Raw genomic sequence first — 27,018 nt, 5'->3', positions numbered from 1 at the left:
CCACCGCTGTAATGATTTGCTACTGCGGGAAGATTCAGTGGTGCCTCATCATTGGCTGCCCATATTTTAATCAATTTTATACCCGTGTTTCAAAAATATTCAAAATGTCTTCAAAAAAGGACTTAGTAGTATAGATGTTAAACTTTGTAAAAGTATAAATATTTACTTATCTCAGCCAACCTGGGAGCCAGACCCGACATGTTTCGCACTATATCAGTGCTGTTTCAAGGGTCTCCCGGGGCTGCCGCTGTCATCCGTTTTCTTACAGAAAACGAAACAGGAGTCGGATGACAGCGGCAGCCCCGGGAGACCCTTGAAACAGCACTGATATAGTGCGAAACATGTCGGGTCTGGCTCCCAGGTTGGCTGAGTTAAGTAAATATTTATACTTTTACAAAGTTTAACATCTTAAAAAAAAAATCATATATTGAATAGAACACGTTGGATCCAGGTGATATATTGTGAGAAACGTCTTCCACAAGCACTCTTCCCATGCCATGCCCCCAATACCAAACATTTAGGGCTCCTTCTACAAAGGTGTGTTAGGGCCTTAACGCGCATTGAGCTGGCGTTAGTTCTAGAAGCGTAGCGCGGGTTTAGCGCGCGCTAAAATCCTGCGTGCGCTAAAAACGCTAGCGCACCTTAGTAAAAGGAGCTCTTGATACCCAGTTGCTAACTGCAAAAATATCGCACAGCCCCTTAGCATGGCTCTGCTCTAGCAAGTAAAGTGGCAGATATTGTATGACACTACCAGGAACAAAATCTTTTCAGTCACAGCACCTACAGCCTGGAACTCCCTGCCTTCACATCTTCGGGAAGAGATCCTGTTAGATAAGCTTAAATCCAACTTAAAAACTTGCCTTTTTAAAGACGCCTCTGCTCAATAATAATTAGAGCGCAAGTCAAAGGAAGAGCATTCGCCCTGCCTCACGCGCTGAGCCTTTTTTGGTCTCCTTTCCATTAACAATTTGTGTTTCACCCTTAATCCTTTCGTCTCCAATTTGTCAATTTAGAGCTCCTTTTACAAAGCCGCGCCAGGGCCTTAACGCGCGCTAAAATGCCGCCATGCGCTAGCCGCTACCGCCTCCTCTTGAGCCGGCGGCAGATTTTTGGCTAGCGGGCGCTAATCCAGTGCGTGCAGTAAAACCCCGTAGCGCACCTTCGTTAAAGGAGCCCTTAATCTACGTAGTCAATGTTTTCCCCTTGATTTTAATAATTATAATTCTGTGAACTGTTTAGACGATTTTTTTTAAGCGGTTTATCAAACTTTAAATAAAACTTGATCCTAAGTGTACAGGTTCATCAATATGAAAGTTACAGAAACCCAATAAGTGTGTGATGTTGTATTTGAAGGTCTGTGTTTCAGAAACGAAGGGAGAGCGAAAACTAGGACATAAAATTTTATTCTGAAATGATCTCTGGCCACAATAAAATTTAATATTCACTATAAATTCAAATTTCTGTCATCAGCTGTACAATCCATACAGTATCATAAAACTGGCCACTAGGATAAAAACCCACCACAACATGTTTCATGTTTCAGTGGTGACAGCAGCTTCTCACAGTAAATGTACAGAAATATATACACAATCAACAACATTCAACCCAAGTTTTCACATATTTTCAGTATACACAGTTGCAGCATATTACAGTCACGTGTCTAAGTTGTTGCTTAATAAAAACTCAAGCTACTGCCCAGACATAATTTTTGCAGTTGAGCCGAGTGATTACAATCACTTTCCATAAAACATTCTGTAGCAGAGATGTAGACACAACAGTTCACAAATGAAACTGGGCAATATTAAAATCTGATTTTTAAAAAGTGTTCTTTCTAGGAACTAGAAATGCAAAATGGATAGCATCATTAAGAGAATGTGCCCCAATCTCTGCTCTCTAGATTCCAATAGGGCCCAACGTGACGTCAATCCGCCCCAAACCTCTTCGTCAATGAAAAGAGGCTTAAACGCCTTGCACCCAAAAGGTAAAAAGCCCTGGCTACCTCTACAGAGCCAGGCACATAGAAAAGGAATGCACTTTGGTTCCTACCAAATGCCCTGGGATCGATCACATTATAAAATTAAAACAGCTCGAGGTAAACCTTACAAAGAGAACCAATTTCTTGCTCCACTATCAGAATAACTAAAAAATATCTGCTTAAAAATCAGTCAGGTGTGAAGATACTTGTAACAAATAGCATCTTTAACCCCCTTAAGACATTTTCTTTTGATATACAGCTGGGCTCTGCTCGTCTTATCGTGCATATTAATTAAACCCTAAACGTCTCAATTACGTTGGGATTCAAAGGGTTAAAGAGGTCAAATGTTTGCCTACCACATGGCATTTGTAACAAAAGGCACATTGTTAACACTAAGGGCACAACTGATCTTCTATGGTCGATCGACTCAACTTCTGGGTCTGTTGCACTGTAGTAACACACACACTTTGCCGGTAATGAACACTACTGGTGCACGAAACTGAGCCAAATGAGATTGTAAGCAAAGACAAGACAACGCTGGGCTGTCACTCCGTCCATAAATAGCTCAGACATCCCTAGACAATGAGAACCTGTGAGACGGGGCGTCGTTTCCAAGCCAACTGCCAGAAGCCCAACCATCAGAGCCCTTATTATTAATCACAAAGCAAAATGCAACATCCTTTTCGGGTTACATTGCAAATGTACTACTGTACAATCAAATCAGCTACTTAAGTAGAAAGAAGTTCCACAGTACTGAGATTGTAAAAAAAAAAAAAATAAAAAAAAAGGTACTGCACACTATATGCAGGTCTAAAAGGATCCGGTGGCATTTATAAATAAAATCTATCACATGTTCATTATTGTCTAGTACCACTGACATAAAAACAAGAAATTTAGTGCTTTTATCCTTGACCAAGAGTCTATTGGACATTTTCAATTTATATTTACATATAGGAAAGATTCCAAAGTTCAATCCCACTTTTTGAAAGATGGAATTGCCACTTAAACTTTCCCGATTCATTAGAGAACCAGGAGAAATAAATTTCACCAAGTGCAGAAAGATTTCCAGTCATAAAAGCAACCGAACACTTTTATCCTTTCCAAAGTTTTGGTATAGTAAGGCCCTTGGAGTCATAAATTAACGGACACTAGGCTGCCAAAAGCCACTGCCAACCCCACACCACTTTGTGCCATACCAAGCTTGCAAACCACAGGACAAGCCTCTGTACAATTTCCTCAACAGGTAAGGGAGATGAATGAAATTCTAGGTCTTGAAAAATTAAAGCAAATAGCAAAACACCGTTATTTTGGCAAATATTGAAAAATCTGCATATTATATTTCCTGAGCATTCGCTGTGGTCCCAAGTCAAACCTTTTCTGCAGCCAAATTTGCAGGCTTTTGCAGGGTCCTTTTGGAGAGTTGAACCAAGTCCGAACAAAAGGTTTGAACCAGGCACAAGTGTTTACTTCACCCTGGTGTTTCTTCCCCAGTCATCAGCTCAACTGAAATATTTAAACCAAATATTTTTAATGGCTCAAACCTGGAGAAAGCTAGAAATTTACTGGACCTCAGTGGGGACAATGCTTTAAGCATTTAACAATTTTTGAGCTATTAACTACACTGCTCAAATCTAGGCCTGAAAACCTATTTTGTTAGGGAACGCGCTCAAAAGCTTTCACATTCTTAGGATCCACAAGTTCTCCTCCCCCATGCCCTATCACAAACTGTTTTTTTACTTTCAAATTACCAATGCATACCTCCCAATGATGTAATCCTTGGCTAATGTTATTAATCCAATGCTACTCAAACCTTGTTGTACAAAGTTTACGTATGTAGACGTTGAAAACAATGTCCACCAAGAGTTCAATATTCTAAAAGCATGTCAGCACCTTCAATAACCTAAGCTCTAACTTGCATGTTTGATTTTCTCTTAGGAGAGGGGATGCAGCTACTGTTTACTCGTCTGTGTTTGCAATGTAAGTAACTAGACAGGATTAAATCACAGTCTTTCAAGGGCCTTGAGCCCAGGACAAACCTGTAGCACCACAGACTCCAACCAACACAGAACCTTACGAGCCTTTAGAGCTATGCAAAGAACTCTTCTCAGCAGTTCTAAAGTTACCATAATAAAACCTGTATCCTGTTCTGTATATTTATGTACCAACGTGCGATTAAAAAGCAAATGTGAAAATGTTTGACCACTGGGCTTTGCGCTGCTGCCTTCTGCAATGCACCTCATTCGTTCCACACTTTGCTTAGCATTTTCAGCATGTGGAAAGCACAGCTAACTGGCTAGTGTCAGCTTCACGCTCCCTTCCACGCCACGAAGGTTCTTCAGCCCCACTACTCAAGTTTAAGGTCTCCCGAACTTACTGTGCAGAAAGTGGCATATCCAACCCATTGCCATACAATCGCACTTACACACAGCATGGCAAACAATGGTAGAGACTGGCAGATTTTAAGCTCTCCCTCTCTAAGGAAAAAAAAAAAAAAAAAAGACGACTGGAAACCTCCGGAGGCAAAGCAGTGAACACTTGACATCAAAGTGTGGACAGTCTTGTGGCAGACATCAGTGGGCTGCCACCGAGTTTTATTATACTGCCACCTTAAAGGCAGTAAAGGCTATTCCTACTCACAGGACAAGTATTTCAAAATTCAGTATAAAAAAAACCTTAAAGCATAGCCCCCATGTTTTATAAAATAAAAACATCTTACACTTGAAATGTGTTCTGAAAAGATAAAAATGAGAACAGTAAACTACGCAAGTTCAAACAAAAGCCTTAGCTACTTTTGCGTCTTCGTAAGGCTCAGCAATGTGGTTCTCTCATATTTACCGGCCTTCCACTTCCCATAATCAGCTAACCAGTTTTGGCAACACTGTCCTTTGCTGAATATTCCCATTTGCGTCAGTCATCTGTACCAAATTAGTTCGTAGTTTTGAAGCTGAGTTTGACGTTGGAGGTAACTTGGAAATCGAAGTGATAGCACCACTACTCTCTGTTATCCTTTTTGCTGATGTCTTTTCCCCGCTTGGAGGCTTTGGCAACCGTCTCCGTAGCCAGGGATGCCGCAATGCCTGGCTGGGTGTCATACGGAGAGAAGGATCCCATTCCAAACACTGCTTCAAGAAGTCCAGAAAAAGAGGATCGTCGCAGCCCTTTAAAGCAGTTACCCAATCTCTGCTCCCCGGAGGGCCTCGCAACTTTCCTCTCCGGGAGCGACCTCCGTTAAGTACCACAGAGTTATCAGGCAAAGTTGTAACAGTGCAGTATCGGGGATAACCCTTAGAGCTCACAAAATTCTTAGCTCGTTTTGAGGCATCTAGTTGTTTTTGGGATGGCATGCCCAAGAGCTCAATCATGCAAGCCAGTTGGTCCCCTTCATCTTCCCCAGGTAAGATGGGATAACCTGTCAAAAGCTCGGACAGAATGCAGCCCAGGCTCCACATGTCAATGGGCATACCATAGCGAGCACCAAGGATCACTTCCGGCGCACGGTAAAATCGGGACTGGATGTAGGTGTAAACCCGCTGATGCTCATAGCAACTGGAGCCAAAGTCAATGACTTTAATACCACTTCTGCCCTGCTGTTTCAACAGTATGTTCTCAGGTTTAAGGTCACAGTGAATAATTCTGTTCTTATGCAAGGCATCCAAGCACTGTAAAATTGAGTGGGCAAACTTGCGAACCAGTGGCAGGCTGAAACCCTGAAATTTGTTCTTCTTTATTAGCTCATAAAGATTCATGCTCAGCAGTTCAAATGTCATGCAGATGTGGTTGCGGAATGTAAAGTTCTCCAACATGTGGATCACATTCATGTTGTTATCTTTGTCCTGCTTCCTCAGGTGTTCCAAAATTCTAATTTCTTCCGCAGCCTGACGGTGGAATCGCTTCTCATTTCTCACCATCTTCAACGCCACGTGCTGATGCATTTTGTGATCATAGACTTTCACAACTTGCCCAAAGCTTCCTTTCCCAATAACTTTCAGCACCTCATATCTGTAGGCTAAGTGGTCATGGGGAACCTGCACGTAAGATCCCTGATCGTCATCATAGCCACCATTGTTGGGACCTCCAATCACACCCTGCCGTTTCTTTGCATTTGGTCCCAAAAAATATATTTCTGGGTAGTTGAAAATTTCATGATGTTCAAAGGCCGACAGCTTTTGCATGTATTGCTTCATTGCTTGTTCTGGTGTCATCGGAGACGCTTTCACCTTGCCTGCCCCATCCATAGACTTCAAAGAACTGGAACTTCCTTGTCGTCTGTGGGCGCTCTCCAGTGGCCTATCCGGAACCACTGGCAATCCTGTTCTACTTATGCTGGTAAGTCCATTTGGCTGTGTGGTCAGAATTGTCCTCTTGTTGCTGTTATCCTCAAACAGCTGCTGAACCTGGATCTGTCCGTGGTTACCAACGTGCAGGTGGTCATTCATTGTGTTCTTACTACCGCCAGCCTGTAATTGAAACAAGGTATTTGGGGGTTAGAAAGTTAGGTTTTTACAAAACTAACTTTTACATGAGGCAACATTTCCAGTTAAGAAGAAATAACAATGTAAATAAATAACACCACACAAATAATTTTACATCTTTCTGACAGCAAAAAGTTACATTTGCGCTCACAATGGGAGGGGGAAGGGATGCCATTTTAAGCTAATCAGGGTCTCAGACCCTTCTCAGTGCATTCCAAGATGCACTGGGAGGGGGGAAAGGGTGGCCCTATTGGCAGGAGGGAATGGGCATCTCTCCTGCTGATTTTTCAACCAAAGATACAGGGTGTGTGGAGGGGTGCTTTTTTGTTGGGGTTTTTTTTTTTTTTTTTGGGGGGGGGAAATTGATGGGTAGGAGAAAGAGAGGGAGGAATCCGGGTTTGGGCTTGGCGGTAGGGGAGGCTATCTTTGGAAAGGAGTTGGGAGGGGCTCAGTAGAAGGGAACTGGGGAACAGAGGAATCACCATCAGCTGAGTCAGCAGGACTTCCCGAAACGCCTGCCGGCTCAGCTGATTGGGGATTCCCCTGCTGTGATCAGCTGATAGCAAGCTGTGAACTATTTAGATTTTTAATTTTGACATTTCTGACAGGGTAGGACAATTGGTAGATGTAGGACAATTGGGTACAACTGGTAGGACAAAAATTGGAACGACAATCCTACCAATTGTTGGGATCCCTTTTACAAGAGAGTAATGCAGAATGATCTCTGGTTTAACAATAAGATTATATTTTACATTGTCTGACAATTTACATGTTGCATCAACATGTTTATGGAATAAGAATAATGCAAGCTAACAAGGAAGCATTTTAGCCTTAGAATTTCACCGTTATGTTGTGCCAGGACTCTCAAACTGAGTTTTATTGACCAGCTTTGCTTTTACACTAAGGGCTGATCTTGCTGATGTAGTTATGGGGTAAAGATCAGAAGCTGTAACCCTGTTTTAATTCACAGATCACCACAACATGCATGAGAAATTAGCAAGTACACATTAGAAGTCAGAACTCTTCACAAAGTCAAACACTCATATGAACTTCAGACTGGTAAAAGCTGTTTACTACTACAATTCAAATATGTATTCGGAATTACTTTATAAAGATTTTTGAAGTGCAAAAGCCTATCCGTGGCTCATTTCGAACCAGAGAAGCTGTAAAAAGCAGAATCTGAATGGGTGGTGATCTTTAAAGGACACTGTAAATGTGAAGGTCACAACCAACCATCTGAATGTGACACTCTGAAGCTGCAGCATGGCTCACAATACCCACTAGACTGTACTATAATATAGGGAGCATTTAAAAAGAATATATAGACCAGTTACAGTACATGTCATGCACACTATGGGAGATGGAGATAGGGATGTTATAGAAGCCAGAATCTGAGCCACTGCTCAATAGTGACGTCCCTAATGATTACCGTATACATTCTTGAATATAAGTTGATCCTAATATAAGTCAAGACCCCCCATTTTCCCCCCAAGGAGGAAAATGGTTGACTGATATAAGACAGGTGGCTTAATAATCAAGTGTCCTGCCCTGCCGGGATTTGCACCTAGCACTCCCTCCTTCCCCTCCCTGTCAGGCACTGCACCCAGCCCCCTTCCCTCCCTCCCCCATCAGGCTCTGCACCCAATCCTCTTCCCTCCCTCCCCTGCCAGGCTCTTCACTGTCCCCCTCCCACCCAGGCTCTACACCCTGTTTCCCCTTCCCTGCCCATTGTACCTCCTCTCTGCTGATATCCTGCACGCCACCGCACCTTCCGTATGACCTGCGTATCTGGAATCCCTGGTGGTCCAGAGGTGTAGTGGGCAGGAGGGAGCTTTCTGCACTCCGACCCTGCTGCTGAGCTGGTCGCTGCTGAAAGTTCTGGCCGTTCAGCTGTACTGAGCAGGAGCGTGCTTCCCGCACTGCTACGTGGCGCCGAGTGGCTTCCTGAATGGCTGTGGTGAGTCACGGAGAGCCTGGCAGGGCACTTGAATATTAACCCCACTCCCCCACTTGGTGTATATTCTAGGTCAACCTTTTTTCCTCCTTTTGGGGGGGGGAAGGTTACCTTGGTTTATATTCAGATCGGCTTATATTCAAGTACATACAGTAAGATCAACACTTACTCCAACACCAACTCCTACCAGCGTAAGACTGCATTAACGGTTTCTGATCTGACCTCTACCAAACACCCACAGCCACTAAAATTGGTCCAAAAAAATAAAATCTAACCTCCCCTTACACCAGGGTGGATTTGATTTAAATAACTATTCGGAAGGCCCATGACATTATGAATGGATTAATGGGATTCATTTACCAGAAATTCAAACATTGCATGAATATACAGCCTCATGCGCTATAATAATCTCCACCCCATTTCTTATGAAGCAGCACTAGAGGTTTTTAGTGCAGGCTAGTGAGGTAAGCGATCTGATGCACATTGGAATTCTATGAGCATTGGAGCGTTTACCGCGCCGGCCTGCCCTAAAAACCTCTAGCGCAGCTTGATAATAGGGGCCGTTGGTTTTAAGTTTTTCTTTTTTAAAAGATTTTCCAAATTCAAAATAACTTGAAGAAAAAAAAAAAAGATATGCATAAAAGACAAAAATTCTAATGACTGCAAAAATAAAATAGTTATCTAGATATACTTCCTAAGTAGTCCTCAGACGAGGAGAATCAGAATTTTAAAGTATGTATCGTTTCCAATAGAAAATGACAGGTTTAATTAAGTTCTTATGAAATAGAGACTTTCAAAATACTGAAAGGAATCGACAAAATAGAGCAGGGAAAAAAATTATTTACAATGTCCAATGTGACATGGACAAGAGGACACGGACTGAAGCTAAGGGGGGGGACAAGTCCAGGACAAATATCAGGAAGTTCTGCTTCACGCAACGAGTGGTGGACACCTGGAATGCTCTCCCAGAGGAGGTTATTGCAGAATTCACCGTTCTAGGATTGAAAAGCAAACTAGATGCACATCTCCTTACGAGAGGCTTAGAGGGATATGGGTGACTTAAATTACGCCAGGTGTACAACTGGCTGGGCCTCCGCGTGTGCGGATCGCAGGACTTGATGGACTGAAGGTCTGATCTGGAGATGGCAGTTCATATGTTTACAAACAAGGGCCCTTTTATGAAGAGTATTAGGCACTTAGGGTAAATTCTTAGACACTTAAAGTTAACCTATTCTATCCGGGTGCCTAAGCGTGAATTCTATAAGGGCAATTCTGCGTGCAACTGCCCTTATAGAATACTAGCGTGCCTAACTGATGTCAGTCAGGTGCTCATATGCTATTCTATAAAGTCTGCACATTAATTCCAGGCATACGGTCCCGGCCTGCCCATGCCCCCTCTACCTTGTCATTGGGTGTGGACTTTACAGAATGACGACTAAGGGCATGCATATGCCCAGATACCAACTGGTGCTAATTTGTGGCACTTTCAGCTTGTTAAAGCTAATTTAATGCCTTTGCCCACCTAAATACCCTTATTCTGTAAACAACTGTGCAAAGTTCAGCAATAAACTTTCCTTAGTGTGCACAGACATGTTTTGAGAACCTGGGAACTAAAGTGCAAATTGGCACACGTCACCTGCTACTGCTTTTGCATTATTTCTACAATTAGGGCATAACTACAGTAAGCAGGGCAAGGGGAGTACATTGCCGTCGATGCCTCAACAGAAGGCGCAACCAGGGTACCGTGAATGAATGGCCACATTAAATCTGTGTGCACCACACTTCAATTTCTTGTATTAAGGCATGGTGGCTGCAAAACTTAGGCTCTCTTTTACTAAGCCGTGGCAGAGGTTTCTACCGCGGTCTAAATGCTCCAACGCTGCTCTGATGCCGATAGGAATTCTATGAGCATAAGAGAAGCATTGGAGCATTTAGTGCTCTGGGCCGTGGTAGAAACTTCTACTGTGGTTTAGTAAAAGGGGGGATTAATGCATTATAGTAAAAATACCCCCTAAATTAGGAGAGAGAGGCTCCTTCACTTTTGCAAAAATCTTTTTGTTTAGGGCCATACAAAAATGTCCCCACTGCTGAAGTACTTAACCAAACATTTATATGAAAAAATGAAGAGGAAACCCTGTCCCAAGAGTTAAAAGTTCTTGGTGCATTAACAAAAACTACTTCCTCCTATCTTGTGTCCTAATTCCATGCCAAAATCCTTCTCTCTCTACACACAAAAATAACTTCAAAACTCTTCCAAGTCTGAGTTCAAGACAATAAAGTACTGAGGTGGCCCCCTGAGACCTCCTCCTGTACAGGCCTTTCCAGAATCTGAGTCACAGATGATTAGCCATTCAAAGACAGAAGACATCAAATCCTAGAAGGATAGCTTCAGCTGGCATTATCAAGACATCTAATTTCTGCTGAAAGTCCACTGGAGGACTCTGGGAAGCTTATAAACCTGAAACGGGCATGACCAATCTGAATGTCCAAATTCCCCCAAATTAACCTTGATCGCTGCAGAGCTGGCAGATTACAACAGAAGGACCGTCTGGACCATTCAGGGAAATTATTGTGCATAGCCTTGCATCTATTAACAATTCTTGCTTTCAGACTAACTTGCAAAAAAAGAAGACCCCCCCATTGTCAAATTTCTCCAAGATCACAGAAGTGGTCCACATAGCCTCCATCAAAATAATTTGCCCAAGATGGTGAAGTACAAACAAGGAAGACAGGATACTCCTAAATAAGGAGATATCTTACAGGTAATGGCACAATGTGTCTGGCAGCTGGAATCCATCCTCAAAGTTGCCAAACTCCCGTCTCCTGCAGGTTTGCTGACCATCGGGATCACTGTCACAGTCAACATATCAAGGACCAATGCCTTACTTTTTAAAGCAGGATGCAGTTACTTGAGCCCTGGGGCTCAATGATATACCACTCTTGGACCCAACTCCATCCAAGGCTGTCTCTGAGGATTCAACTGCTCCATAGAACCCTGGAAAGAAGCCTGAGAAGGTAAACCTCCATTCTTCCCCTCCCACTTCCTTTTCTTTCAGCAGAACAGTAAACAATAGCAGAGGGGGAAAAAAAACTTAAGTTGAGCCAAAAATCAGACGCTAACAATTATGCGCCATCCTGATCTCCCCTGCAGGCCTGGTTTCCTGATTTTTCATCGTCTCTAGTGTTTTGAAGTTGACCAGGAGGGATCTGATAGGACAACTGACATCACAAAGGAAACCTTTCTACAAAAAGTGAATGACTTGGTGCTCTCCCCCCCCCCCCCCAAAAAAAAAAAAAAAGATCCAACTATGTGTGATCTCAGCCATACAGCCAAAAATCCAGTCAAGTATTGGAGGAGTGTGTGGTGCAGTGGTTGGAGCTAAAGCCTCCGCACCCTGGGGTTATGAGTTCAAATCCCGCGCTGCTCCTTGTGACCCTGGGCAAGTCACTCAGTCCTCCGTAGCCCCAGGTACGTTAGATAGATTGTGAGCCCACCGGGACAGACAGGGAAAATGCTCGAGTGCCTGATTGTAAAACCGCAGTATAGGCAGTATAGAAAAATCTAATGAACTTCTATTGGTTTTAATGTTTAAGAGTTGTAACCAAGTTATCTATTTCACAATTAGCAACAAGGCAGACAAATTATTTTCTGTCACTGGTTAATGATTAGCTGTAAGATTTACAGTTATGACAATCGTACGTTCCTTAACAGTAACCTTAAGAAGGATTTCACATTTAAAAGACCTACATAACTGGAAATTTCAGCCTCTGGTCACAGTTCAAAATAAACTTGCAACAGCTCATCAATACTTCCCTTTCCAGACATCGCTTTCCAACAGATTATTCACTGGCTATAAAACTGCTGATTAAGTGACCAGGCAGATTTGTAACCTTCTTATTGTTTAAAGTCATGTCATTCTGGTGAAACAATTTAAGGCATAGTTTGTGTTAAAAACTCAGCGGAAACAGCATGCAACAAATTAAGGGTATACTGGACCATGCAAAACTATATACACAAAGCAAAAAGAGTGTCCTGAAAAATACTCAGGGATTTCACAGTGCAATAAAACAGCATATGTGGAACCACAAGACACCTTGGGGCTTGCTGTGTCCATACATAGTGCAAACATTCCCAATCTATCTAAGGTCCTCCGAGATACTGTCTCCTTCATGTCAAGCTGCACATTCTTCCCAAAGCGCCCTATGCTTCTATAACCCATGTGTTACATATGGGAAAGAACTAACAGCTGGAGCTACTTATTTCATGAGGCTGGTCAGAAGAGCCACCTTTATTTCTTGGCTTTACTCAAAACTGAATTTAGCAGATACACGTTTGCCCTAATGCAGTTAAAGCTGCACAAAGTCGAAAAGCCCAGCCTAGCTCCGGTAAACGCTGGCCTTAGCATGCAATATACAATACCGGCCTGTCCTTGCACTGGGATCCTCATTCAGAGAAGAAACCTGGTCTGACTGGCTGGCTGTACCTTGCACATTTCCTTCTATTAATATCAGGCTCTGGGAGGAGGGAGTGAAGGGACATTCCTGGTGGCTTAGGATGTGATCACAGCAGGAAACGCCGATTTTTTCCCCTGCACATAAATCGTTGCTCTTACCGCGTTACTGCCGGTCCTCAGCGGAGGCAGCGCCACGGGCGACGGCGGTCCAGTCCCCGCTCCGGGTCGCAGAGTCCCAGGGGAGGACGTGGCCGCTAGTCCGGCACCGTCACCTCCCCTGCCTGCACAGAAAGGAAAACAAAAGCCATTGGAGGCGAAAATGCAAAGTCCCTCTTAGCCCCCCATTGCATTGCAAGCAGAGCGAGAGGTTTCGGCGGCCGAATCCTTTCGGAACCAAGCGCCGAAACTCACCTCGCTCAAGTGGCCCATCGGGGCTCCTCCTTACCCGCGGGGTGGCCGGCGGCAGCGCTGGCCGAAGCTTTCCTGGCTAACATGGCCGCGGGAGAGGGAGGGAGCCGCGCTCCTTTCGCCTTCTGCAATCAGCTCCAGGGAGACTCGCCCTCCCGACCGCCACTCGCTAGCCGGCCCCGGCGCCCCAGAGCCACCCCTCGCCCGCAAACACCATCCTGGGGCCGGGAGGGAGCCCCCGACCCGTCAGAATCCCGACCTAATCCCCGCTTGACCCTATCCCAAGGAGAGCGCGAGAGCTAATCCCTTCCCACCCAGGGACAGAGTGAGATCTAATCCCCGCTTGCCCCTATTCCAGAGAAACCTAATCCCTTCCCACCCCAGGGGCAAAGTGAGATCTAATCCCCGCTTGCCCCTATTCCAGAGAAACCTAATCCCTTCCCACCCCAGGGACAAAGTGAGATCTAATCCCCGCTTGCCCCTATCCTAGAGAAACCTAATCCTTTCCCATCCCAGGGACAGAGTGAGATCTAATCCCCACTCCTTCCCACCCCAGGGACAGTGAGATCTAATCCCCGCTTGCCCCTATCCCAGAGAAACCTAATCCCTTCCCACCCCAGGGGCAAAGTGAGACCTAATCCCCGCTTGCCCCTATCCCAGAGAAACCTAATCCCTTCCCACCCCAGGGACAGTGAGATCTAATCCCGCTTGCCCCTATCCCAGAGAAACCTAATCCCTTCCCACCCCAGGGGCAAAGTGAGATCTAATCCCCGCTTGCCCCTATTCCAGAGAAACCTAATCCCTTCCCACCCCAGGGACAAAGTGAGATCTAATCCCCGCTTGCCCCTATCCTAGAGAAACCTAATCCTTTCCCATCCCAGGGACAGAGTGAGATCTAATCCCCACTCCTTCCCACCCCAGGGACAGTGAGATCTAATCCCCGCTTGCCCCTATCCCAGAGAAACCTAATCCCTTCCCACCCCAGGGGCAAAGTGAGACCTAATCCCCGCTTGCCCCTATCCCAGAGAAACCTAATCCCTTCCCACCCCAGGGACAGTGAGATCTAATCCCCGCTTGCCCCTATCCCAGAGAAACCTAATCCCTTCCCACCCCAGGGGCAAAGTGAGATCTAATCCCCGCTTGCCCCTATTCCAGAGAAACCTAATCCCTTCCCACCCCAGGGGCAAAGTGAGATCTAATCCCCGCTTGCCCCTATTCCAGAGAAACCTAATCCCTTCCCACCCCAGGGACAAAGTGAGATCTAATCCCCGCTTGCCCCTATCCTAGGGAAAGCTAATCCTTTCCCACCCCAGGGACAGAGTGAGATCTAATCCCCGCTCCTTCCCACCCCAGGAACAGAGTGAGATCTAATCCCCACTTGCCTCTATCCCAGAGAAACCTAATCCCTTCCCACCCCAGGGACAGAGTGAGATCTAATCCCCGTTCCTTCCCACCCCAGGGACAGTGAGATCTAATCCCCGCTTGCCCCTCTCCCAGGGAAAGCTAATCCCTTCCCACCCCAGGAACAGAATGAGATCTAATCCCCACTTGCCCCTATCCAGGGAGAGCTAATCCCTTCCCACCCCAGGGACAGTGAGACCTAATCCCCGCTCCTTCCCACCCCAGGGACAGTGAGACCTAATCCCCGCTCCTTCCCACCCCAGGGACAGTGAGACCTAATCCCCGCTCCTTCCCACCCCAGAGACCCAGAGACAGTGATACCTAATCCCCGCTCCTTCCCACCCCAGGGACAGTGAGACCTAATCCTCGCTGCTTCCCACCCCAGAGACTGAGTGAGACCTAATCCCCGCTCCTTCCCACCCCAGGGACAGTGAGACCTAATCCTCGCTGCTTCCCACCCCAGAGACTGAGTGAGACCTAATCCCCGCTCCTTCCCACCCCAGGGACAGTGAGACCTAATCCCCGCTCCTTCCCACCCCAGGGACAGTGAGACCTAATCCCCACTTGCCCCTATCCCAAGGAGAGCGTGAGACCTAATTCCCGCTCCTTCCCACCCCAGGGACAGTGAGACCTAATCCCCGCTCCTTCCCACCCCAGGGACAGTGAGACCTAATCCCCACTTGCCCCTATCCCAAGGAGAGCGTGAGACCTAATTCCCGCTCCTTCCCACCCCAGGGACAGTGAGACCTAATCCCCGCTCCTTCCCACCCCAGAGACTGAGTGAGACCTAATCCCCGCTCCTTCCCACCCCAGGGACAGTGAGACCTAATCCCCGCTCCCCTATCCCCAGAGTGTGCGAGTCCTAATCCCTCCCCCGCTCGGCCCGGGGACTCCGTGTTACCGTTGGCCCGGTTGCTAGGAGAGACGGAACCGCGCGCGCGCGCGAGCCAGAGCGCGGCCTGAGCGCGCCTCCCCCGACTCCCCCCCCCGAATGACAGCGAGCGACGGAGAGGGAGGGGGGAGGGAGGGACCGAGAGCGCCGGCGGCGGAGGCAGCTGCAGCCGCTAAACGGAGCGTTCGGGGCGCCGCCACACTCGCCTCACCCGCCGCCCTCGCGCTCCCCGCTGCCATAGGACGAACGTAGCGACGCACTGGGCGTCACGGCGCGCGCGCGCAGGCCGCGCGAGGCGTCCGCCGGGCCTCTGTTTGCCGAGGCCCCGCCCCCTTTGCTTCGGAAAGCAGCGCTCGAGCCCAGCGTCCTGTCTGCTCACCTCAGGGGCTTTGGGGGCCTGAATCTGTATCCCACAATGCACCAGGGCGAGGCGGTCCCAGACTCGAATGCCTGCAAATAGAACTTGCTTACCTGTAGCACTAGTTCTCCCAAGGCTAGTGCAAAGCTCATAACATAACTTTATTTTTCTATACCGCCTTAATCAAAAGAATCCACAAAAGAGAAAAAAACTGGACAATCAGTGAAATACAAAATAGTAAAAAATGAACACAGCTTGTGGTATAAGAGACATTCAAAATTCCCATCTACTGTACTATATAGGGTTACCATATGGCTCCAGAAAAAGGAGGAGGGATTGAGACATCCAGGTTTTTCTTCTGTTGAAACCAATGGAAGTAAAACCCGGATGTGTCAATCCGTCCACCTTTTTCGGGAGCCATATGGCATTGAAAGCAGTGCATGCACATAGATCGCATGCATATTCATTGAGGAAATCCTGAAAACCCGACTGGATTGCGGCCCTCGAGGAGGGACTTTAACACCCCTGTTGTAGAGACTCAGCATTAAAGATAGTTTTTCACAGCAACTTGTGAACTGCATGTATAATTTGCATATATTTGCTTGAGGAGAGAGCTGTTGACTGAAAGGCTTCTTTGGATCCGTTTAGGGCCTTTTTGAAATTTGGGGCAGTAGTAAATGGGAGAGAGGCCTAGAAAACCTGTTAAAAATGAGGTTGCAGCTTCATTTGATTTCACTGAGCAGAATTTCCAGTGGCCGAGACTCTTAAACTCCTGCAGCAGATTCAGGAATGATACATGGCCACATTAAGAACAGTGTGTGGTTGTGCATGCTTAACGTGACCATTTATTTTTTTCATCAAAAGGGGACATCTATTAATTGTCAGTCCCGCCCCCAATCCCACCCTAGCCCCACCCCCTCAATCCTATCCCCAATTTCTTCCATTCATTTTTCATATACACATAATATCTTATTAATTCATAATGGTAACCATAAAATTAAAAACAACAACAACTACAAAACACACTATACCCAAAAAAATGTTAATTATCATTTATATTTGGGGGAGTTTCAAAGATGTCAAGGCAGATGACTTTAAAATATGCAATGTCACCTCAGTAACTATAGAAAAATAGACCAATATAGTGCAAAATATAGACAGCAGATATAAATTCTCAAAACTGACACATTATGATCACTAAATTGAAAGTAAAATCATTTTTCCTACCTTTGCTGTCTAGTGATTTCATGAATCTCTGGTTGCGTTTCCTTCTGACTGTGTATCCTTTCTTTCATTTCTTTCTTTATACACTCAGGCCCAACAATTGTCCCTTTCTATTCTCTCCCTCCTTCCTTCCTATGTCCTTAGTGCCCCTTCCTATGTTCTTAGTGCCCTCAGTGCCTCCTTCCTATGTCCTTAGTGCCCTCAGTGCCTTCTTTCTTACCCCAGTGCCTTCTTTCTATGTCCTTAGTGCCCCCAGTGCCTCCTTCCTATGTCCTTAGTGCCTTCAGTGCCTGCTTCCCATATCCCCTTCACTGCCTTCCAGACTTTGTCCCACCCCACCCCCGAAGCCAGCCTGCCTGCCTGCCTACCTACCTCCCTCCCTGACGCGCCAAAGCCAGCCTGCTTGCCTACCTACCTCATTCCCTCCCTGCTTGTTTTATTTTTAAATAAGATATATTAACTAAACGTTTGGATACGATTTAAAAAAAACCCATAACCTATATAAGCTAATGTATGTTTGTTTGCGGTTTCTCCAGACTTTTAACTACCCCTTATGAACCTCACTCACAATTGGGTGCAACCACTGCTCCATTTCCCCTTACCCCCCCAAGGAGCACACGTGATAGAGGAGCGCGGACCGAGGGCCCTATATGAAGTAAAGGGGAACGTTCCTGTTCACCAGACAGCAAAGGTAGTGTAACTTGGCGAAGTGTAACTTGCATGTTCCCCAGCCACCCATGGGAAAGGGAACTCCAGGCCCAAGCAGGGGCATGAGGCGTCCACGGCTCCGCCCCCTGCCCTGCCAATTCAGTCGTGGCTCCCTCATGGGGGTTGAACTGTGTGTACGGCGAACATGCAGGGGCCGTTGGCCGTATTCTCCTTCCGCTGTGACAGGTCCTTTTCTTCGCCACTGACAAGCATGGCACCTATGTTCTTGCAGAAGGTTTTCCACTGAAGGGGCAGCCTGGTGCCCCCCCTGCAGCGGTGGCGGTGCCCTTCGGTCTGGGGCTTCCTTTAGTTGAGTAGTGGGGCGGGGCGGTGCATAATAGGAAAGAGACAGGAGTCAGACAGTGTGCTTGAGGCAGGGCTGGGGGAGAGCAAGGAGGCGCTGGGAGAACAAGATGTGTCTAGTGTAGCCAGTGTTGTAGGTTTCTTATCTAAGAGTTCTGGCTTTGGCGTGTCAGGGAAGGGAAGCGATCGCCTGTCCCATTGACCCCACGCAAAGCTTCGGGACGTTGTCTCTGAAAACGGGACATTTCGGCGTCCCGAAGCTGTCCGTGGGGACAATGGGACAGGGGATCTAAAAACGGGATGGTCCTGTTCAAAACGGGACATATGGGTTAGGGTTAGGGTTGTAAGGTGCTGTACCTTAGACTCGCGGAGGTGTCAAAGTTTGTCCTCGAGGGCCACAATCCTGCCAGGTTTTCAGGATTTCCCCAGTGAATATGCATGAGATCTATTTGCATGCACTATTTTCATTTTATGCTAATAGATCTCATGCATATCCATTGGAGAAATCCTGAAAACCCAGCAGGATTGCGGCCCTCGAGAACCGACTTTGACACCTATGCTTTAGAGGGAACACTGGTAGGGACAGTTGGCTAAATCTACAAGTACTGAGTTACATACAAATCTGACTTAAGAACAGCTTTAAAAACGTAACTCGTTCTTAACCTCGGGACTGCCTGTATTACCTTTATCCCTTTTGGTGATTCAGATGTATATTTCATTCTTTTTGTTGTAAATTCTATTGTGAATTTTTGTGACTGAACAGTATATCTTCCTTAATGATTGACATGTACAGTGACACCTAGTAAATAAATGGTTTTGCTTACTACTCATTGCTAACAGTACTTCCAACTAGTACTGTAATGGAGAAGCACACCAGAACCAAATGCTGTGGTACAGTGACACCTTGTGGATAAACTACAGAATGCATTTTGTTGACTAATTGTCTCATAGTGATTAATTATTTGGGGGTTTTGTTGGGGGTTTTTTTGTTGTTTTTTTTAAATACTTAGTTTAAAATTGTTATTCTTTCTAAACCGATCCAATGTTTGGGTACCCCTGAATTTAAACTGCCTCTTTCCTCTCCCCTTCAGGTCAGAGATTAACACAGAGACAACACAAAACACATACGCAGGCATACATACACTCATTCACAACACATATGCAGGCACACATGTAGAGGGAGGTAGATTGGCCTCTGTGGGCAGCAGTGGTTCTGATTTCTGCCTCCTCCCCCATCTTTCTCTCTCCTCTTTCTGTCAGTAGCAGTAGGGCATAATATCTGCCTTGAAATTACATACCCATGAGAGTGTCCCTCCAAAACATTTGAGTCCTAGGCATTGCCTAGTCTGCCTATGCCTTATTCCTGCTCTGTAACCAATATACATGCAATCTGTTCAGAGACAGGGAGGGTTAAATGTATAGCAGAGCAGACAATCTGTGGCACCAACCCAAGCCAGCCAATGAGCTCGTGATGTTAGAGCTGGAAGGAAGGAGAACTTACAGCATCAATTCTAGAAATGGCATCGATGGGACGACTGGCTAGGCTCAGACTGAACACAGACCATCCTTATTCAGAGATTAATGCATGTTAAAAGCTGGATTTCTTTTGACTGTTCCTCAGACCGTCCTCACCCTTCTTTTCAGTCCCATCTGATTATTGCACCATTGTCTTACTTCACTACCCCAAGTTCTTATTTTGGGTGGCTATTTCTGATTCATCTCTCTTTCCCCCCCCCCCCCCCATCGTGCCCATTGAGAGGTTTCCTTGTCTCAGACTCTGGGAGCTGTATTGCCCTCAGACTTATCGATGCCAGCATGTAAGTTTAAACTGGAACGAAGCTGAAATCTGATTTCAATGCCAGCTTACTTGAGTGCAACAAGCACTTAACCTCTACACCACTACTGTACTTCTTGTTTGAGCTCTTGATAGATTTGGAGTTATCAGAGTGCTAGGGAAGTAGGATATGTGAGAATCTTCTACAAACATAGATACATGATGGCAGACGAAGCCCAAATGACCCATCCAGTCTGCCCATTCTCAGTAACCATTATCTCTTCCTCTCTCTATTGGCTAAGGCTCTTAACATTTGCATCTCCTCTTCCTATAGGCTAAGGCTCTGTGCACCTGCATTGTGAGGTCATAGAGCTGCCCATCTGCAGTGACCATTATCTCTTCCTCTCTCTAAGAGATCCCACGTGCCTATCCCAGGCCCTTTTGAATTCAGACACAGTCTCTGTCACCACCACCTCTACCGGGAGACTGTTCCATTCATCTACCACCCTTTCCGTAACAAACTATTGCTTCAGATTACTCCGGAGCCTGTCACCTCTTAACTTCATCCTCTGCCCTCTCATTCCAGAGCTTCCTTTCAAATGAAAGAGACTGGACTCATGTGCATTTACACCACGTAGGTATTTGAACGTCTCTTATCATATTTCCCCTCTCCCTATTGGCTAAGGCTCTTAACATTTGCATCTCCTCTTCCTATAGGCTAAGGCTCTGTGCACCTGCATTGTGAGGTCATAGAGCTGCCCATCTGCAGTAACCATTATCTCTTCCTCTCTCTAAGAGATCCCATGTGCCTATCCCAGGCTTTCTTGAATTCAGACACAGTCTCTGTCTCCACCACCTCTTCCAGGAGACTGTTCCACGCATCTACCGCCCTTTCTGTAAAAAAGTATTTCCTCAGATTACTCCTGAGCCTATCACCTCTTCTCAGAAGCCCAAGGCTGCTTCTCTTTTGGTTTGAATCATAGAAACATGATGGCAGATAAAGGCCAAATGGCCCATCTAGTCTGCCCATCCATAGTAAATCACTGCTTTGTCCAGGTTATCCCAGCACCTTCTTGGAAATCTTGCCTAGTCCTACTAATCCACAAGAAAGATTTTGCATACTGTGCTCAGATGTTGGAATTCCTCCCCTTGGGATCTTCACCAAGGCACTAATTATTTGTTGTTTTGATAAAAAAAGAAAGAGACAAAAACTTGGTTCTTTAGTCTGGCTTTCACCTGGTCTTACTTAAAATGTTTATTTCCATTGTTTCTTGTTATTTTATTCTTGTACTAGCTGATTACCCGGCGTTGCCTGAATATTTATGTATCCCAGTCTTCCACAGCACAGCTGCACTTCCTTATATGCTGTTGAATGACTGTGTGACATCATTCCCCATGCTTCACACAATTGGTCAAAGAAGCTCCATCTATATACTGTATATAAAATCTCTATATAAAACATGTCACCCCCTTCCCACCCCCACAGTATTTTCCCCCAGATAGTAAGTGATATGTATACCAAGTTTGGTTGAAATCTGTCCATGCATTTCAGAGTTATGCTGGAACATACATACAATAGTTATATCCAAATTCGGGCACTCTATTCAATAATAGTGATTGTATCCCACAACTGAATAATACAATATTGAGGGAACATAAACTTCATAGATCCCTAGTTTATAGTACCCCAAAGTGGTTTATATGATCCTCTGGAACAGCACTGAGAGTTCAGTACATTTCATTACTCTAAGCTTTACCTGTTAGATCGTCATCAGACCATAAGAGAGTATCATTTAATAGATTAATTTCATTTAAACGTTAAATAGTTTTAAAAAGTCAGTTTTAAATAATTAAATAGATAGAATACATTCTCTTTCATATATTCTCATCTATTGTATCTTGACTAGTTAGTACGTAGCTTTTCATTCATGTGGTCTAAATCGGGGACATAACATTCACCGACATGTTTCGCTAATAAGCTTTTTCAAGGTGAAATCCCTAAAAACGAACAAGAATGTTCTATTAATCAATTGCTATAAAAAAAACATCAATATCAAGATAGGAGTTAAACCCACCTCTGATTTAAGTCACCAGATCCACGAAAACGGCGGCAGCGTTTTTTTTAGAATTGTTTAAATCCTCCCTGGATTCAGTCAGCTGATCTCCCTGAAATGATGGGGCGAAAAGTGACTACATGCATGGGCAAGTATGATGTAAAGGGTTTGGAGCAGGTGAGTTTGTAAGTGGTTCTGTTTTTGTGGTATTTTGCTATTTTTCAATATATCTAATCTAATCTAATCCTTAGGTTTGTATACCGCATCATCTCCACGTTCGTAGAGCTCGACGCGGTTTACAGTAGGAGAAATAGGAAGGAACTACAACAGAGGGTTAGAGGTAGAAGTGGGAAGAAAATTTAGAGGACTTGGGATGCCAAGATATAAGAGTTTCCTTGATTCCTAAGTTGGAGGGAGACTTACATTTTTTTGAGAAAAGCCAGGTTTTCAGATGTTTGCGGAAAACTTGGAGAGAGCTCAAGTTCCGAATATATATTTTAACTTAACATAGTAACATAGTAGATGACGGCAGATAAAGACCCGAATGGTCCATCCAGTCTGCCCAACCTGATTCAATTTAAATTTTTTTTTTTTTTCTTCTTCTTAGCTATTTCTGGGCGAGAATCCAAAGCTTTACCCGGTACTGTGCTTGGGTTCCAACTGCCGAAATCTCTGTTAAGACTTACTCCAGCCCATCTACACCCTCCCAGCCATTGAAGCCCTCCCCTGCCCATCCTCCTCCAAACGGCCATATAGGCCATACATTACTTTTTGAATTTATTTTCTGTATTAAATCTTATATACTGCCCTTTCTGATTAAAAGATATTCAAGGTGGTTTACAAATAAGTCTGATCCCTCAGTTCCAATTCGAAATCTAATTTAATCTATATTCCACTGGATCCTCAGTACTTCAAAGTGGATTACGGTAAATAAAATGTTACTAAAAGTAATAGAAATTACCACATTGAGGTTATAAAATCATCATCACATGATACATCAAATTGTACTGTGCATTCCAGCAAATTAAGGCCCTCTTTTTACTAAGCCATGGTAGAGGTTTCTACCACAGCCCAGAGCGCTAAATGCTCCGACGCTGCGCTGACATTCATAGAATTCCTATGAGCATCGGAGCAGCTTTGTAGTATTTAGTGTTCTGGGCCCAGTCTGCCACTGCTTATTAGTAGAGGGCCTAACAAAGCTTTAGATTACTCACCCATCCATAAATCACACAAATAAATCATTTTCTAAAATGCAAGTGGATTTTTCAATAATCAGACTTATCTTTCAGAATTACGGGTAAAGAATTCCAACCTATACAGTTTAAGATGAAAAAGCAAAACAAAATGATTTTAGATCTTAAATTTCTTGAATCCAGAAATATAAGATAAAATGCTCATAGGATCTCAAAAACCTTGTATTGGTTAGAAGTTAAAAAAAAACCAAGTGCAACATGTATAATGGAGAAAAGCTGTTGACAATTCTATACACAAGACATCCTACTTTGAATAATATTCAGGGCCCCTTTTACAAAGCTGCAGTAGCAATGCTGCTATGTTACATAAGTACATAAAAATTGACGTACTGGGACAGACCGAAGTTCCATCAAGCCCAGTATCCTGTTTCCAACAGTGGCCAACCCAGGTCCCAAGTACCAGGCAGAAACCCAAAGAGTTGCAACATTCCAGAGCTCAGATTGTTTGTGATGTCATAATGCCTCAACCCACCAATGCCTAAGAGCCAACCTCATCAGTGATGTCACAATGGCTTGATTGTCCTTTACTTGGCTCACATAAGAACATAAGAATTGACGTACTGGGACAGACCGAAGTTCCATCAAGCCCAGTATCCTGTTTCCAACAGTGGCCAACCCAGGTCCCAAGTACCTGGCAGAAACCCAAAGAGTAGCAACATTCCAGAGCTGAGATTGTGATGTCATAATGCCTCAACCCACCAATGTCTAAGAGCCAACCTCATCAGTGATGTCACAATGGCTTGATTGTCCTATACTTGGCTCACATACAAACATATGACTTGACACACTGGGACAGACTGAAGGTCCATCAAGCCCAGTATCCTATTTCCAACAGTGGCCAACCCAGGTCTCAAGTACCAAGCTAGATCCCAAGTAGCAAAACAGATTCTATGAAGTGACTTGAGGAGAGGGGTAATGTGAGCGTGGCAGCTCTCGCAGAATATAAGTCGTGCGGGAGAATTTCTGCAAGGATTGAAAGGGAGAGAGAAACATAGAAACATAGAAAGGTGATGGCAGAAAAGGGCTACAGCCCATCAAGTCTGCCCACTCTACTGACCCACCCCATTAAGTCTGAGTGCTGCTCGACCCATGTAGGGATCCCACGTGGATGTCCCATTTATTCTTAAAGTCGAGCACGCTTGTGGCCTTGATTACCTGCATCGGAAGTTTGTTCCAGTGATCTACCACTCTTTCTGTGAAGAAATACTTCCTGATGTCACCTCTAAATTTCCCTCCCCTGAGTTTGAGCGGGTGCCCCCTTGTGACCGAGGGTCCCTTGGGAAGGAATATATCGTTTTCTACCTCGACACGACCTGTGACGTACTTAAAAGTCTCAATCATGTCACCCCTTTCCCTGCGCTCCTCTAGAGAGTACAGCTGCAATTTGCCCAGTCTTTCCTCGTGGTTGAGATGGTTGAGCAGAAGACCTGAGAGAAGCAAATTGCAGTAATCTAAGTGAGAGGTGATGGAAGTGTGGATAAGGGGCTTGGTAGAGTGCTTGGAAAGGAGAGGTCAGATTTTGGCAATATAGAAGGAGCGCCAGGCTTTAGCAGTTTGTTGAATCTGAGCAGAGAAGGGGGAGCGAGGAGTCAAAGATAACCCCAAGTTTGCGAACTGAGAAGACAAGGAGGAGAGTATTGTCCACAGAGATGGGGAAGGGGGAAGTGGGTTTAGGCAGGAAGATAAGGAGCTCAGTCTTAGCTATATTCAGTTTTAGATGGCGGCGAACTACGGAGTGGTACAAATTAACCGTGTATTTAGGACAGTTGAAAGATCTGCAAATATTTTAAAAAAACACTTGTTTTGCATACTTTATGGAAATTGCGAACTATCAAACCATATTTTGAGTTTTGTGCTTTTAGGCTTTTGGTTTAATCTTTTGTTATTGAGTCTTCTTGACTACTGTAACATTATTTACTTGACGATCACTAAGAAAGACAGAGTGTTCCCTCTAAGCTGAGCAGGTGTCCTCCAGCTGCATTGCTACCACTAGGGGGTGGAATATTTTCAGTCGCTAAGGACAGGTATGTTCCCTGGAGTCCTGCAGAACTTGCCTGTCCCTCACAATTGAAAAATGTGACAGTAAAACAGCACCCTCTATTGGTGAGACTGTGGGTGGAGGACTCCTGCTCAGCTTAGAGGGAACATTTAATTTTTTTGATTCAGAATACAGCAGTCAGACTGATTTATGGCCTGAAGAAGTATGACCATGTCACGCCGTTTTATTGCGAGTTGCATTGGTTGCCAATGGAGGCCCGTGTTTTGTTTAAGTTGGGTTGTTTTTGTTATTAGGTCTTGTATGGGACTGCTCTACTCTACTTGGTTGACAGATTTTCTATAGCATCGCACAAACTTAGTCGGAAATTCCACGCCTTGTTCAATTTTCCTTCCGTACAGGGCTGTAAAAGTAAGAAATTTCTTGACCATACTTTGGCATTTCAGGTAGCTTCCCATGATAAAGAATTTCGATCATTACTGTTTACTGCCTTTTCCTACAAACACTTTAGAACTCAACTGAAAACTTATCTTTTTTCAAAATATTTGGGTAAATAATTTATTCTGTTCTTAATGATATTGTTCATTGTTTATAGTCTTTTGTAAATAGTGTTGAAATTACGGTTACGCAGTTAATAAGCACGATGCTATGTTATAATGAAATATGGTACTTAGTGTGAAAAGGAAGCTTTGTGCTCTGTTCCATCAGGTATAGTATTTGGTGAGATGTCTGGGTGTGATAGGCAAACAGCTTTGCTAATTGTTTTGTATGTATTTTAAATGTTTAACTGTGTATATATATTTTGTATAAAGGCGGGCTAGAAATAATAATAAACCAAACTAAACTTTGAGCCTAATTGGTGACACTTGTAATCCAAATGCCAATATAATTAATAAGTCTAAAAGCTAATAATGTCTTCACTTGTATAATCCATGAAATATATCAAGTTGTGCACCTCGGTGTCAGGTCAAATGCGCGCCGGGACAAAGGCGCGCCCAGACAATTGAGCGCAGCGCGGAGGCGCGCGCCGCTCAAAATTACTGTTTTTAGGGCTCCGACGGGAGGGCTTGGGGGGGGAACCCCCCCACTTTACTTAAGAGAGATCGTGCCGCGTTGTGGGGGCGTTGTGGGGGGTGTGGGGGGTTGTAACCCCCCACATTTTACTGAAAACTTAACTTTTTCCCTGTTTTTAGGGAAAAAGTTAAGTTTACAGTAAAATGTGGAGGGTTACAACCCCCCAAACCCCACATAACACCGGCGCGATGTCTATTAAGTAAAGTGGGGGGGTTCCCCAACAAAAACCCCCATCGGAGCCCCTAAAAACTGTAATTTTCTTTGGCGCGCGCCTTTGTCTTTCGCGCCGTTGTCTATGAACCGTGCACCTCAATAGTATCCAGGAAAATGGTCTCCTCGCCAATCAAGAGGTCTGGGGGTTCATAGACAATGGCGCGAAAGACAAAGGCGCGCGCCGACAATTGAGCGCAAGACGGAGGTGCGCGCTGAAGAAAATTACAGTTTTTAGGGGCTCCGACGGGGGGTTTTGTTGGGGAACCCCCCCACTTTACTTAATAGACATCGCGCCGGCATTATGGGGGGTTTGGGGGGTTGTAACCCTCCACATTTTACTGTAAACTTAACTTTTTCCCTATAAACAGAGAAAAAGTTAAGTTTTCAGTAAAATGTGGGGGGTTACAACCCCCCACAACGCCCCCTCAACGCGGCGCGATCTCTCCCACGCCCACCCATCGGAGCCCTAAAAACAGTAATTTTGAGCGGCGCGCACCTCCGCGCT

General features: G+C 45.0%; 1 protein-coding gene across 1 annotated transcript; it reads right to left on the bottom strand.

Annotated features, from left to right (window-relative positions):
* Positions 1-1,387: 1,387 nt before the first annotated feature.
* On the bottom strand, positions 1,388-13,645 carry DYRK2 (dual specificity tyrosine phosphorylation regulated kinase 2). The gene is made up of 3 exons (XM_033952946.1): positions 13,301-13,645; positions 13,015-13,136; positions 1,388-6,432 (listed from the first exon to the last, which is right to left on the bottom strand). The coding sequence occupies exons 1-3, from the start codon at positions 13,347-13,349 to the stop codon at positions 4,831-4,833; spliced, it is 1,773 nt and encodes a 590-aa protein (XP_033808837.1). The 5' UTR covers positions 13,350-13,645; the 3' UTR covers positions 1,388-4,830.
* Between the last annotated feature and the right edge of the window lie 13,373 nt (positions 13,646-27,018).

This window comes from Geotrypetes seraphini, chromosome 7 (genome assembly GCF_902459505.1).
Source record: "Geotrypetes seraphini chromosome 7, aGeoSer1.1, whole genome shotgun sequence".
NCBI lineage: Eukaryota > Metazoa > Chordata > Amphibia > Gymnophiona > Dermophiidae > Geotrypetes > Geotrypetes seraphini.
This window is presented reverse-complemented; position numbering and strand designations above follow the sequence as displayed.